Below are 16,299 nucleotides of genomic sequence, written 5' to 3' on the forward strand. Positions count from 1 at the left end.
ATATTAATTTAAAGTGTTCTTATGTTCAGCTTTTGGAACTAACGACATTTGATCTTGGCTTTATTTTATCAGCATACCAGATGTGACCAGACTTAGTTGTCCGAAAAATTCATAAAATACTAAAGCTAGCTAAACTATTGAGAGCTCGCCATACGCTCACGTCATTCGGAAGTTTACAACACTGTGTTTAAGCTAGTTGAAAATTAAGTTGCAAATTGAAAAGAAACTTGACTTGGAACAACTGGAAGAGATAAATGGTTATATTTAATCTATTACGACACTTTAATCGTCTTACTTTTCAGCTTACCTTGATAAATTTTCAATTGCACCTCCCACAGATTACGCAAACGGCCCGCAGTCGACTCTAGCAGCTAACACCGAATAAAAAATGACGTTGTGGAAAGTTAACTAACTCCGTTTACAGCTGCTGCTGCTGCTGCTGCAGAGGTTCATTATTAGTTAAACGATAATTATGATAATTATTTTTGAACGCACTTGAAAAATTAATGCACCCTAATGCTCCGCAAATTTGTGAACAACTTTGGCTGGCCACAAAAAAAGCGTAATGTAAATCCCAACAAAGTGCCAGCCAAAGCCATAAAAAATGAGCAAAGTCCAAAATAGCGACTACTCAGCATCTCTTAATTTTATTTCAACTTTAAGGGCCTCTTGAAGCACGGACAGCGGGGCGCGGCAGCTGCGACCCCGACGAAAACATACAAAAAATAAAGTTACTCCAATAAACGTTTTTTCTTGCTCTATTTGTTGTTTCTGCGTCGCGAAGGCCACTTGCCTCCACGATTACAAAGCGCCTAATCTTGCCGATAGCGTACTCCAAATACTCGAGTTATGTCCATTTGTTATTTTTTAGAAGTTATTTAAAGATGTTAAATTAATTTTCGAAAATTACCGGCCGCTAACTTCTACTGCACAAATAATAATTCAGCAGAATGCCAGGCGTTTTATTTTTATTTTTAAATTTTAATTTTACTTTTATTTTTCCAAAACAGCCAGGTTCATTCGAGTTCAATTCAAACTATTTGCAAAGTGCTTTATTTTTAAACAACTTTTTAATATTTTCAGCTGGATAAATAGACGAGAATTTGCCAGTTTTAAACCCACTTCCGCTTACATTTGTATGCGTGTATAAATATGCACATGTATTTGTACAAGCTTGTTGTGCTGGGTGTTAAAAATGTCCGTTTATTCAGCGTGTGCAGCTATGCATGTAGATCCACGCACGCACACACACACAGACCTGTTTTTTATTTTTATTTTTTTATTATTTATGTATTTATTCATTCATTTATATTTGTTTACAGCAAAGAAAATGGGCACAGTTGGCGTTAAATTTTGGTTTAATTGCATGTGAAGCAAAGGGAACAAGAGACAAACACAAAAATGAACGATTAGACAATACCCTAGAGTTTTCTAAAGCCCGCAGAAATAAGGAACACTTAATAATCATTGTGAGTTTATTAGTTATACTCCTGACCAAAGGGTTTTCACTTCTTTGTTGTGCATAAATAAACCAAAAATAAAAACTATGGTAGGGTATTAAATGACTCTTAATGATTATTTGTGGCCATTTCTTGTTTTAAGCTCTTGGAGAGGAAAAAAATGCTAGAGACATCGATATATCAAGTGCAGGCGTCCGTTTGAATGCCAGTCTATTCTGTGCGCCCGATTTCATTGATTTATGGACAAAGCTGCTTGTTGCGCATTTTATGTCCATTCCAATTGGGTTTGTGCAATGCAATTTCTCTGGATTGCCAAAGCTGCTTTGCCTGACAAGGGCGAGTATAACAATGCAGCACCTATAATAGTATTATGTCAATCAAAATCAAATAATTTAGGACAGATATGGAGATGCCACCCGGAGATACGACAACAGCAAAATGCCTTTGGCAGCGATTAATTGTATGCTAGCATTGCAACGCGCTTCGAAAATGATTGTGCACATTCATATGGTATTATTTCTTGTGTGGGCAGCTAGCTAGGACCTTCAACGCAGTCACACACTCACAAGGACACAGACAAAATAGCTGCCTCGATGGGAAATTATACGTGGCCTTTGTTTAGTCACTTTGATTGTGTGTGTGTGTACGCGCGTGTGTGTGCGTGTGTGCACCTACAGGCCAAAACGCTGCTGGTTATTTGCAATTTATGACAGCAACACGCTGACAAAAGCATTCTAAAGCACCAACAAGGACATTACGTATGCGACAGGTTGTACGAGCCAATTAAATTCTAAATGCACAAAAATATTTCATCGAGTCTTAACTGAAAACTCAAGCATGAGTCTCAAATTGAATATTAGCAGGTAAATTAAATTAGCCAAAAGGTATAACAAAATGTTGTGTGTGGGCTGTTTAATTTGATTATGTGACAAAATGACAGGCACCCAAGGAAGTGTGTGCAAATGATTGCAGAATCATACTAATAAAATAAGACAGCCAAGACGAGCCAAGCGAAATAATTGAGTAATGAACAATAGAGTTAGTTTTAAATACAATTAATTGAGTTAAATCAATCTTTATTAGTCAGCATTTGCAAATTTACGAAATGAAGCAAGGTAGCAACACGTCAGCGAAAGGCAAATACTCCCAATAGTGCTGGAAAACGTACATCTATTTTTAGTTGCTTAACAGGACTGTCTGGTTATGATTCAAGTTCATAAAATTAGAACACTAAAGTTCCTTAAATACGTTGTTGAACTTTTTTATCTAGGCGTTATTAGTCAGCACTTGCAAATTGACGAAATGAAAAAAGTGACAACGCGCCAGCGACAGGCAAATATTCTCAAAAGTGTTGTATAACGTGCATCTGTTTTTGCTTACTTTACAGGACTATCAGTTTATAAGATAAGTTCATAAAGTTGGTTTATCAAGCGGAACAATAAAGTTCCTAAAATACGTTCATGAAATGTATTATATAGACTAAAGCTATTTAATGAATATTGTTGTGTGATATATTTTATGGCTTTGGGTAGCCGCGTTCATTGCAAATCTCTGGCAGCTGGCAGCAAATACTTCGGTTGAAGTTGGAAGAGTTGTGCGCGTTGTTATTGATTGCTTTCAATTAAAATGCCGCCAGCTGTCAGTGGAAAATGCTGAAGCGAGAGATGCCTTTGTGTTAATTTAATTTGGAGGAGACTACTTCAAAGTTGTCGACAGGTCCTTTTGCCTGCAGCGCGGCCTCGTCAATGGCAAATGCCATGCGGGCCTAGATATTTGTCTGGCTGTTTGCCAGGCCAATGACAGACAGCTGGCATCCGCTATCCAAACAAATGGCCAGAAGATTGTTATTCATGCACTCAACTTTGCATGGGGCCAATTCAAGTGTAGCTACTACGCTTAAAAACAAAACAAATTAGTTTATAAACATATTTTCGCGCATTTCAGGGCCGGACCACAAACATTTTTTGGAAGGCAGCTGAAGCTTCGACCTTAGCCTGTTGCGATGGAGGGAGCGAAAAATTAAGGCTTTAAGTAAGTTAAATATCTAGCATAAGAGTCTAGGCATTTAGAGAATATTTATGTTCTATTGCTTTACCAGCGAGTTTCACCCAACCCCAGCACTTTGCCTCAAGTATATCAATTAAAATATTGCCAAAAAGCTTTAAATATAATTTTGACACTGATGAAGAAGTTTTGATTCTGCAAAAAGTATAATACCTGTCTCAAATGATTTTTCATAAAGTTCTTTGGGAATGAATTTGGAGCGCGAAACGCCACCCGCCAAGTCTTTGGCTCCCATTTCCTCTAGGGGAAGAATGGATTTTTCAAAAAGTGTGAAACACCCCTCAAATGAATTTGAACAAAGATCTTTTGAAAATGAGCTTGAGGCAGATCGGATGGTAAACAAAAGATTTTCATACAAACGTATTTCGCGATTTTGTAACACTTGCGGGTGGAATTTCCCGAAACTCCGTCTGAACATGCACCTTCATCCCATAAGGTAACTACAGTAAAATCAATCAGCAGGCAATCAGTCAGTCAGTCAGTCAATCAGTCAGTCAGTTAGTCAATCAGTCAGTCTGCTAGTCAGTCAGTCAGTCAATCAGTCAATCAGTCACTTAGTCAAGCAGTCAGTCAGTAAGTCAGTTAGTCAGTCAGTCAACAAGGATAAACAGTTTTATATATAGAAATTATGCTATTTGTACTACCAAAATAGATGTTGAAACTTAAGAAGCTGAAGAAAACAAGCAAATGTGCAATCAATGCCCTTTGGACGAGCAGATGGTGTTGTCAATTCAATCAATTCATCTATCAGTGGCTCATTCGGTCTGAATGCAATTCGATTTGTTTAAGGCTCAGCTTGCAGTTGCCATTAAATGCATTTTGTTCTTTCTTTGGACATGGCAGCTCAAAGCTGAGGCGTAATTCTACGCGGTTTCGTCTCATTATGGCCGCAAGCTCAAGTGAGATCGACCTGGTTGCCAGGATGACAAAGAAATATGGCAATCACATTTATCTACAGCTGCTGCTGCTGCTGCTGCTGCTGTGCATTGCGCTTATCAAATATCAGGTAATATAAATGTGCTGGCTCCTGCAGACACGCATAAAGGTAGTTAGCTGGCAAAGGAATAAATCGACAAAGTGAAAGGTATTTCCGAAACGACACGAAATACCAAAAGTACAATGAGCAAAAAGGTAATAATCTAACAAGCACACAAACAAAAGCGAAAACACAACCAAAAACAAAACAAGCTTGCTTGTCTCGAGGCTGACCGACTGGGAGATGCCCTGTAATCAGCTTAAGTTTTAGTATAAATATTTACACACATAAAAAAAAATTAAAATTACATAAAAAGGCGTCGTTCGGGCGAACTCATATGATTGAAATATCTTGAGATTATTCATCTGGGTTTCTGTTAATATACCTCTTTGTCAGAACTATCGATTAGCATTAAAAGAAAATATATAAATAAATAAATCGCTCATTTAAATTTTATTTTAAAATGAATCATCTCGAGCTAAGGCAGATCTTTGCATAAACTGCAAACTATATTGACCAAGAATTTATATATATCATTTATTTTATCTGCCTGCTGCATATATTTGTTTAATTGTAATATAACCTATTTATAGCATTTGGTAAGGGGCAATGTAATTAAAATCCATTAAAAATCCATTAAACTTTTGAAAACATTTTATAATGGGATCATTGAGGGCCAAGTCAGATCTTTGCATAAACTGCATTCTATATTGATCAACAATTTATTTTATTTATTATTTTATTATTTATTTAATCTGCTTGCTACATACAATTATTCAATTGTAATATACCCTCTTTTGAACATTTTCAATGGTATTACAACAAAGGAAATACGTGGGTGCCTCAAAAAAGGCAGGCGCAAAAAACAGAAACAAATGACTTACAATAAATACACTCGTTGCTTGCACACACACATACACACACTCACACACACGCACACGCACACGCAAACACACTCATGGCCTATGTGTGCGTGTCTTTGGCACAATGAAAAATGCAAAGCGCAAATGAGTTGAAAACTTTTCCATAAGTTTTCGTACGTGCGTCGCGCGCTCACCAAAATTAAAGTCGACTTTTAGGCTGTTTGGCAAATCTGAGAACTTTACTCTAGAGATAGGCACAGGCTGGTTTTTGTTTTCTTTTCTTTTTCATTTTCCTTGAATAGCAGCATATTATTTGTTATGGCACTCGAGAGCACAAAAATAAATTATAAAGTGGCTTCTAAAAATGAAATACATATGGGTATATAGAGCTATAGTATGCACTTACCATAAGTAGCTGCATTTCAATTGAATGTACATCATATAAAATATTGTTGTGTTTAGAAATTTACAACCAGGTTCTAATTAGCTAACATGGGCTGCAAACATAATGTAGACTGAATTGCCGCCGTTTCTGGAGGGCATTCAAATCTCGGCTTGTTGCTTCTGCATGTTTTGAGTTGGGTTGGCACGAGTTCCTTATCAAAGATAGGCCAAAGGCGTTTACGAGGAAGCATTGACACGCCCACTCGGAGAGAGTTGGGCGTTGTAGAATGTTAAGCAAATAAAGGCACGAGGCGGAAACGTATGTAAATATTATTTGCATTTTACTCGACATGTTTTTAATGAGCAAAATAAATATTAGCACTGGCAAACAATGGGCATGGTCCTAGGATTCGACGGCTGTCTTCTTGGCGGCCAGCTTTTGCAGCAGCGTCAGAAAGCTAAACGCCTGCGTGATAACCTATCATCAAGTTAAGGGTGTAAAAAAATGTAAAAAAGAAACTTGTTACAGCAACTCAAAAGCTCACCGATCGCAGACGATTTACGTCCATGACATAGAACTTGCCGGCCGTTACCTGGACGGCACGGCGACTGTTCGCCAGAAATATGAGCACATCCTGGCGCATGTGGGGTGCATGCTGCCACCAGGCGCCACGCCAAAACGCATCCCCGACGCGGACGCTGTGCCTGTGCAGCAGCTCGCCGCAGTAAGTGAACATGAGCAGCTCGAAGGTGGTCAGTAATAGATACTGCAACTGATTGATCACGCGCATCACCTCCCGTGAGCCGGAGACGCCCACGAACACGAGCAGGCACAGCTGCAGCGTGATCTGCAGCGATTTGATCAAACAGTACGGGCTAAACAGCTGCTCCAGCTCCGCGGCATACTCCAGCACAAAGCGATGCAAACGCACGCATTCCACAAGCCCCGCATGTGCGGCCCTTGTCAGGCTCAGTGCCAGCGGATGCCCGCGCGCTAACATAAAATTGACCAAATCCGTCGAGTGCTCCTGCAGCAAAGCATATTCACCAAGCTCACAGGTCGATTCGTCCAGTAGCAGCTCCCGCTGTAAATCGCTGGCAAAAATATTAGAATTGGTCTTAGGCTAATCAGCTTATTCATATGCGCCACAGTTGGTTGCTTGTCGGCCCAGGTGGCAACTCTTTTAAATATGTGCGTGTTGGTAAATGGAAGAAGAACTATGTGGAGGGAGAGAGATTTGCTAAATGTGCTGCACATGTATCTAACATTTTAGCAAAGGCACAGTTCCCTCTCTATGAAAGCCTAACCGATTTTAATATTAATTAATTTAAAAGTACTTTAAAATACAAAAAACTTTAAGGGACATCTATCATTTGCTGGTAAAATTTATTTTTTTAGGAAATGAAAAAATAATTTTGCAAATATATCTAAATTGATAGTTTACTCAATTAGGTACGGTTCCCTTTCTATGAAAGCATACTTGATTTTGTAAATATAATTAGGTACGGTTCCCATTCTATGAAAGCATACTTGATTTTGTAAATATGAGATTAATTTAAAAATCGAAAGCCTTAAGGCCCAACTTCTGGCATTTGCTGGTAAAATTGTATTTTTTACAAAATTAAAGAATAATTTTGCAAATGTACCTAAAAGGACAGTTTACTCTATGGTAACATACGTAAAGTTTCCTCTCTCTCTAATTTTAATTAACTAAAAGGCCTTAACTAAAAGGCCTTGCATTGGACAGAAAAATGAATTTTCTTACAAAATGAAAGAATAATAAAAGAAAAAGCTTAACTAATTTTATATAAGTACTTAAAAGTAGAAAAGCCTTAAGGTACAACTTCTTGAATAAAAGAATAATTGTGTATGTATTAGAACGTAAGGAAAGTTTTTGGAGTCACAGCTGAGACATGTGCTGAAAATGTACCATTTATTAAATGGTATAGAAAAAGGTACACTACCTACATGTGAAGGTCAAACTGTTTTCAAAGTACTGTATGTGCATTGTCTTCCAATTGGTGGTATAATAAAATACTATCAAAATGAACGAAGAACTGTGTATGTTCTAGAGTAAGAGAGTGATCGCATGTGTACCATAATTGGTACTTTTTTAAATGTACACTGGATCTGATTTTACAGAAAGAGCTACACTTCTCTATGAAAGCTAAACTGATTTAATATAAAGTATATACAGAAGTACATAAAACTGAATAAAGGAAATACTTAAGGTACATATTCTTTTAGAATTTTTGGTACAATTAAATAGTAAAGGTACAGATAGGATTGTGTACGAAAGAAAGGTAAGGAAATCAAGATATTTTATAGCTGTTAAATTGGAGACATTTAGTAGAGCTTACCATAATGCCGGCAGAGACTCACCGGCAAGCAGCCGGGCATGTGCGTCCAGATTCTTGAGACTGCAGTAAAGCACATCGTACTGACCCAACAGCAGTAAGCAGAGAGAGACGAACATAAAGCCACCAAAGCTGAAAGTGGCGCCGACAATAATCTGGCCGTAAAGCTGTGTGGCATACACCAGAATATAGACGTAAACGGCCATGGCATCGAACGGATACCAGCAGCGCAGCGGCAGAGTCCTTACACCCAGGACCAGGGGCGTCACGCCCCAGAAGATGCAGCCGGAGAGACAGGAAATCAGCCAAATGGCCGTAAAGTTGCACGCCCAGCGATAGGCAGTGTACATATTCACAAAGCTGACGCCGGCGAGCGAATGATGGCGATATTCCCGATTGATGTGGGACAGGAATTGCACCAGCCGCTCGGAGTGAACACACCAATAGCCGATGGCATAGGCCGTAAAGAAGTAGATGACTGTCATGGTGAGTGCATCGGTTATGTCCTCCAGCTTGCCCGTCGGCAGAGCATCCAGTGTCGTCTTGCAGAACAGCACGCCTAGATGCAACGCTATGAAGAGCACGACCAGGCAATGGAGGAGCGCCAGCAGGCGGAGCAGCGAATGCAGCCAGGTGGGCAACCAAGCGGGCAGCGCCGGCTTGGGCATCAGGCCCACCAGCAATTGTATCCTGAGATGGAGTCTAAAGAGCTGCGGCACTCGACACGCGTCAAGCGGCCGTGGGGCATAGCCAATGCCCGCCTCGATGCCGCCATGGAACTGCAGACTGGCCATGCTTCGGGCGTTTTGCTCCCCGAACTGCTCATCTTCGTGGTCCGCGCGGCTATTTAAAGGCGAACGACGCTGGGCGGGTCGGCCGACAGCCTAATTTATGCATTAATGAGCTTTTAAAAGTTTTCAGCCAAGTGTCGCGCTTTGCGAGCCCTAATTGTTATTAGTGGGCGGGGCTAGTTGGTGGGCGTCGAGTTTGTAAAATGTTTAATTACCCCGTTGGACTCGACTAAACTGAATTGCTGGACTGATTTTCGTGCCAACTAGAAAAGTAATTACCCGGCGTCGCTCGGGTCAAACAATGTGCTAACGTCAGTCGGGCACAAAAGCGCTTAAATTTACCTTTAATTGATACGGGATTTGAGCTGGCGACCTGCCGCTTGTTTGTCTGCCAGCGTTTGAACGTTCATACAAACTACAACGTTTTTTCGGCTGAATATGCCAAGAACCCGACTTAGTGCTCACCTTCGACCCCAAAAGGAAGGAAGATTTAGCAAAAATTGTAGCTCGCCTCGAAAAGCCAGACGGTCAACTACACAAGGCTCCTGCAATCTGGATAGATGACAGACCCCTACAGCCTGGCAGAAGGGCCAAGTAGCTTAGAGTTGTACTGAATAAAAGGGGCTTAGCTTTCAAATGGCTAAATCCCAACAGCCAACAGATTGGCGAACATAGAGAGCCAAATCGGAGAGGTACAACAAACGACACTGCAACCGGGCAGCAGAGGACCTCGTTGGAAGGTGTGTAGTCAAGAGGCTTAGGCGAAGATCGTTCAAGGACCGCCTACAACCATGACAGAGGGGATGCCTAAGAGTCTCCCGACTTATAAAAATGCCGCATTTGACACTATTGTTCGCCAGGTTTGACGAAACATTTCCTAAGCATCTGTGTTGTAATAAAAATGTGTGTTATTTTTGACTCAAAATAAAGATATAAAAAAAAATTAAACATTTAAACTTGGCTCAGTCAGGACGAACTTATTTATTCAAATTGATAAATTTGAGAATCAATTGCATGTCGAGGCTATTAAGTTCACGTGCCACAGCAATTAGCAAGGATTCAGAAGAGGGGGAGGGTGGGGGAGAGCCATCACCTTCTCTTACTGTTGACTAAGGTAGCAGCTGCGGAAGCTCCATGGCAATGGGCGATTTATGTATTAAATGCCAGCCTTTGTAGCCTTTGCCAGCAGCTCAGTTTGCACCTGTTGCCGTGCGAAAATTGACCGCAAAATCGCAACTGCTTGGGCCGTATGTCAATTAAATTAATTGCAACTGTCGCACGATAAATATTTAATGAAATAAATGACGCGCGAGCGACAGCTGCCCAGGTGCACACACATTTCATTCAGGTTTATTTTTGTAACACATTTCACCTGAGCCCCCGCCCCCTCAACTGACGAAACCAAAGGTCACGGCTGACCCTTTCGCAGTGCTTGCTTTGAATTTGCATAAATTAGAGCAATAGAAATACAACTTATCTACGGGGAGCCGACAACCAAAATCACCTCAAATGGCTGCTTTTGAATGCCAATCAGATGTGCTGATCCTTACTAAAAATATTTTTTAAAAGCTCGGTTTAATAATGTTCCAGCTCAAAGGGATTTGAATAAATTGTAATGAACAATTTTAATTTTACAACTGAGCCCGTTTTCCAAATTAACCAGAAATTATTTGAATAAATAAATTCCTCTTTTGGTTTTTATTCAAATGTAAAAAAAACAACTGCTCCGAAGCAATAGCTTGCCTGATAATTTCCGAGCTGCTCATTAAAGAAATCATTTGCAATTTCTGTTTTCATTACGCATACGCGGCGTGTGCGCCGAGGCAATTAAATAAACCAGCCTCCAAAAAGTATGCAACAATATATGTAAAGCATTTGGCATATTGCGCATACGACGCGTAAGCCGTCGCCGACAATAGCCTGCGGCATAGAATGTAGCTCAATTGTTACCGTTGTTGTTTCATAAAAATTATGCAGATTAAATGTGGCAACAAGGTTGTCTTAGCCAGCCAAGTGACATTAAATTCGCATAAGGTAGCGCACAAACAACAACAACAGCAAGGGTAATGAGAAGCAGAGCAAAAGATGTCTAAATAATAAAAGGAACTTGAGCTGTTGGCGCGACGCACAAGTTGATTGAATAAATCACAGCAGGTTGGCGGTAGCTTCCTTTCCAGGAACTTGAAACAACAGGAAGAACAGGAACAACAGGAGCCGCAAGTGAAGATTTCACATGTAGCCGAGTCGCATGCAAAATTTATGCCCAACTCCACGTTGAGCTGGCTGACGCGTGGCTGTAAACTTTTTACAACCCGGCAACAATTTGGCCAAGTAGCAGTTGGCCCGACTCAGACATAAACCGGTGAGGCCAGTGTACTTCTAGCCACTCACTTCAGCTGCTGCTGCTTTTCATGCCTCATTATCCCAACAGTGTGCAACAATTTAAGCCTGGCTACAAAATAAATTCAATCTTTGTGCCGGACGTAGGCGAAAAAAAATGCAATTAGTTTGCATTTGTAGTTGGCGTGCACTCAAAGCTGAAAGTTTCACTTTGGCCACCTCTATTCAAATTACTTAATTGCTGAAATCTTGGCTTTTATCTTAGGAGTAAGGGCTATATTAATTTGTTCAAAAGAAGAAAACTCGCATCCAATTGATTGCAAAAAGCGCTATCCATCTCAAGTTTGATCTATACTTGAAAAAAGTGTGCGCAACGTTTGGCTTAGCCCAAAATTTAGTTGCCTTTAGACGTGTGTAAACTAATTGGCTTAACCAATTTTAATTATGTTTGTGTGACCAACGCTTGGCCTAACCTCATTATACCTTGCAGAAGCTATTATAATTTTGTCGATAAATGTGTAACGCATAGAAGGAGACATCTCCGACCCCATAAAAATATATATATATATTCATGATCAGTATCAACAGCGGAGTTGATATTGCCATTTCCATCTGTCCGTCTGTCTGTTTCTATGCGAACTAGTCTCTCAGTTTTAAAGTTATCTTTGTGAAACTTTGCAGAAAGAGGCGCTTTTCTTTTGCACGCAATACATATACAAGAACCAGCTGGATCGGACCAATGTATCATATAGCTGCTATCGGAACGATCTGTCGAAAATTAAGTTGTATGAAAAACATTTTCGTTTATCAAGATATCTTGACCAAACTCAGCATTAACTATTTTCCCTGTGCTTCTTAAATACGAGCAAAGCACAATGAGCATTATGAATAGGTTGGGTCTGCAAGGGTATTAGATCTTCGGCGTGCCGAAGATAGCCTTCCTTTCTCATTTTTAGTTGGCTTTAGACCTGAATAGAGTGTGACCAAAGACAATCTTAACAATAAGATAGCGTTACTTATCTTATATATACATTTGCATGCGACGCAAAATTTCTAGGCTGGATTCCTAAACTGGCTTTTACGATTTCGTACGACATGGCAGCCGACTGCTGTTCATTTAGACGAACGAATGCCCAAGTCGCGGTTTGCTGATTCTGATACGAGCAGCGAATTCTTAGAATTAAATAATTTTTACACAAGGCGCATCTTGTGCAATAACTATGTTAAGAAAAAAGCACACATAGATTGATTTCACTTTTGTTTTTGAACAGTGTATGCTCGAGAAAAGTTCTTGTCTCAGCCAATGGCGTGCAACCACCTTTGGTTGTATGCGTGAATTATGCATGTATAAGAATTTTAAAATATGTGTACATGTGTTGTTTATCGCTGCTCTAGCTTTAGCTGGCAAGAAATTAATTTTGTTAGTTTTCTAGCGCTGATCATGACCTACCCCAATTTCGTATCCACATAAATATAAATATTTGCATCGACTTAAAAATACATATTTTTTACGAAGCCAACCTCAGTACAAAACATGCATTCATAAGTCAACACAAATTTGGGATAGGTCATGATCAGCGCTTGAAAACTAAGAAAATATTTTTCTTTGCCAGAGCAGTGGATAACAACACATTTAAATATTCTGTTATGTATGTATATGCACACATATACAAACATAATTGCTTGCACGGCCCTCATAGAACCGAAGCTAAGAGTACATTCTATTTTTAGCTTTTTGCTCTCTTGGCTGTGAGAGCGCAATGATACAGATTTTGTTTGCGTTTTCAATTTTCAAAAAATCAAGCTGCATAGAAACATTTTGTTGTATGGCGTTACTCATCTTAGTCTTTATATTGTCTTTGGTGTGACTAACGCTTGGCTTAACCTGATTTTAAGTTGACTCTTGACTTGAATAGAGTGTGGCCAATGCTTGGCTTAACCCCACCTCAAGTTGCCTTTCGACTTCAATAGAGTGTGGTCAATGCTTGGTTTAACCCCAGCTCAAGTTCCCTTTTGACTTGAATGGAGTGTGTCCAACGCTTTAAGTAAAGTTTCAAATTATTTTGGTTACTTATCCAAATATCTTCACTATTTATGTTATTTTCTCTTTGCTATTTTCGCTTCAGCTTTTGAATATTTTTAGCGCTGAGCCACCTGTCGTATGCGCAATTTCAATTTGCACGCACACACAGACAATGGCAGTTGCCAGTTGCCACTGTTGCCAGCTGCATAAATATTTTTGGAGCTTTGTCCATCAAACTGGAAACCTGTGCCACCCAACCACACCGCACTCCCCTGATGCACAGATGCTGTCCCTGCAGTTTTTGCAGCAAACTTTTTAATTAATTGCGCTGGCCATTTTTGGACAAACTCAGGCTACCCTTCAATTGCAAATGAACTGCGTTCGTGCAAAGGGTAGGGGGCAGGGGCAGGCACAGAGCTGGGCTTTGCGGTGTTAGTGGCTTTTACATTGGCCCGTTGGACCACATGAACACGGCTAATTTGCTGCTGGCGAACGACCACCAAAGTCCGCACAGAGAGAGTCAATCAGTAAGTCATTTGTATGCGCGTGCAATGGGTTGGCGCGAAAGGGCTGGACAGGATTAAGGTGGCCAAGGGGTTGCTCAACAGGGCGACAGTCACGCGCTTCGCTCGACTCATGTTTGCCTATTTATGCGACGCAGCAGCCGCAGGCGTCGGCCGAACAGCGAAAAGTTTTCCAACTGACACGGGACACAACGCGACGCGAGAGTTCGCATTAAAGTGACAGCTACCAGCTAACCCTCTGCCCCCGCCCCTGCCCGTGCCCGTGCCTCTTCCCCTGCCCAGTTGCCAGTGACGCCCTCACTGTTTCTGTTGCTGTTTAAACTTTGGCCGTTGCTTCGATTCTTCACCTCTCCAGCCGCACCGACTCGCTCCGTTCGCATTTCCTTCGCTTCCCGTTCGCATTTCCCACTGCGCAACAATAACTGAAAGTTTGCATTTTATTTCTGGAAAAAACAATTTGTCAGAAAATAAGCAGCAAAGTTGACACTGTCATAGATAAATGCAAAAGGACATTATAACAGTGAAAATGGGATGAAACACAGTTTAATTTCCAGATGGAATTTCACTGACTTAAGTAACCAGTGTGACCAGCGCTTGCCTTATAAGAAACTACCAAATTATGCTGGTTCTTCAACTATACTTTTGTGACTGTACTAACTTGGAATGTTTTCTTAAATAAAATGATTGCGAAAACTTTTCAAGATAATTTGCAGCGCGCTCTTCTTTAAATACCATGCCCAATACAAGCTGGCTCTAGGCCTAGACTTAAATTGAGTGTGACCAACAATATAATATAATAATAATAATATAATTTTGAATAATATAATTGCAATTAAGATACTTAGAATCTTTCTTGATTTCATCACTCAATTCTTAGAATATTACGTAGATAACCGCCGCGAAAGTTATCGACAAATTCGCACAGTTTGCCGTCAACTTTTTAATTCAATTTTGCTAAATATTTTTGCTCAGATTTCACAAAATAGTTGAATCTATGTTGAGACCTTCTTCTTCTTCGTTTAAAGGAAGGCAGAGTGCCGCAGTTGCTGGCCAAAAAGTTTTTGAGACGCCAAATTGAGTTAAGTGTTTGAAGCTGTCTACACACATGGCCTTATTCAATTTGAGCTAAAGCGGCAGACACTTTAAGTTTGTGACCCTACAAACACGTGCACACACACACACACACACACATATGCGCAATGCACATCAAACCACAATAACAATTTTCATTAACATACATTGATGAGCTAAGTGCCCGATTTGCCATCGGTTAAGTACGTTATTTGACCAGGATTTCTTTTTTTGGCTCTGTCTTGTAAACCCCAAGTAAACTTAATTAGGCTCACGATTGCAGCAGCCACAATGGTTGTTATTGTGTGCGTGCGTGTGTGGATGTATGTGTGTGTGTGTGTGTGTGTGTGCTTTAATGTGGTTTACCCACATGACTTGGGCAGCATACGCATTGCTTTTGTTTATTTCTTGTCCGCAGTTAACGAACATGCGGGTTGCCCTGCTAAATGTTTAACTGTAATTAACATACACACACACACACACACATATTAAGTGAACAAAATTATTGCATTGCGTGGCTTTGTATTGGTTTAAACGTTCAGCGCTGCGGTCACACTGCCGAATTGTGTGAGCTTTAATTGAATGTTATTCAACACAGCAAGCTGATATTGTGCAATTGTTTGGTATTTAAATTTATGGACAGTGTTGATAAGGGGCTGAACGCAGAAATTTAAATGCCCACACCAGATCGAGCAACCGGATCGTCACGTGCATTAAAATTATGAAAAACAAAAAGGCTGTGCATATTTCAATTGAATATTGAACATATATTTGAGAATGTTTAGTGTTGATAAATAGCATTTAGACGAAAAAAGCAATGAATGTAAATAGTATTATAATTCAAATTAAAATAAACGCTGCATAGTTTCGTTATTGGAAATATATCACCAACTTTTGCAGATATATGCTTCTTTAATTTATATTAAACTACAAATATATGTTTGGGAGTGCTCAGTGTTGACAAATGCATACTGTTCATAAATCGTATTATATTTCAAATTAAAATAAATGCTGGCATAGCTTAACAGCATACAATAATGTGTGATTACTTTTAAGCACTTTACTTTGCCCACCAATTCGCTGCACTTTTGAAAGTACTCTCAGAAAATCGGATTATTTGTGCAAGTAAATTGCCATTGAGTGCAGCTACTTATTCGTATTTATACAAAGAGTGCTTGCCATGCCAGTTGCCACAAGTTGTGGAGACCCCTTGAATTGGCCCTGCACCTGGCTCATCGCTCATCTAGCAAATTGATAAGAATGCCAAGTCAGCTAACTTCTTGACTTAAAGCTGGAGGCATACTGCCAGGGCTTGTTAGACAAATAGCCGTTTGCTAGTCAATTAAGGGCAGCAGCTAAATATTTTATTACCGAGTCGACGTTTGTCTTGATTATGCCTCGGTGTATGGTTGTGTAGGCGCATAACTAATTGAAAACTTGCTAAA

At 40.0% G+C, this 16,299-nt stretch overlaps 1 protein-coding gene across 1 annotated transcript; it reads right to left on the reverse strand.

The window, feature by feature from the left end:
• Window positions 1-6,088: 6,088 nt before the first annotated feature.
• On the reverse strand, window positions 6,089-8,899 carry LOC115763742 (putative odorant receptor 85e). The gene is made up of 3 exons (XM_030706446.1): window positions 8,109-8,899; window positions 6,293-6,842; window positions 6,089-6,225 (listed from the first exon to the last, which is right to left on the reverse strand). Exons 1-3 carry the CDS (start codon window positions 8,897-8,899, stop codon window positions 6,151-6,153), a joined length of 1,416 nt encoding a protein of 471 aa, XP_030562306.1. The 3' UTR covers window positions 6,089-6,150.
• Window positions 8,900-16,299: the final 7,400 nt, after the last annotated feature.

The sequence above is a fragment of the Drosophila novamexicana genome, unplaced genomic scaffold, assembly GCF_003285875.2.
Source record: "Drosophila novamexicana strain 15010-1031.04,08,12 unplaced genomic scaffold, DnovRS2.1 tig00000770-arrow-pilon, whole genome shotgun sequence".
NCBI classification, from domain to species: Eukaryota; Metazoa; Arthropoda; class Insecta; order Diptera; family Drosophilidae; genus Drosophila; species Drosophila novamexicana.

Coding starts and splice junctions, on each gene's coding strand:
- LOC115763742 (XM_030706446.1), bottom strand. CDS start 8,899: ATGGCCAGTCTGCAGTTCCATGGCGGCATCGAGGCGGGCATTGGCTAT. Junction 6,843..8,108: donor GAGTCTCTGCCGGCATTATG/GTAAGCTCTACT, acceptor TATTTTTGCCAG/CGATTTACAGCGGGAGCTGC. Junction 6,226..6,292: donor ACGTAAATCGTCTGCGATCG/GTGAGCTTTTGA, acceptor ACTTGATGATAG/GTTATCACGCAGGCGTTTAG.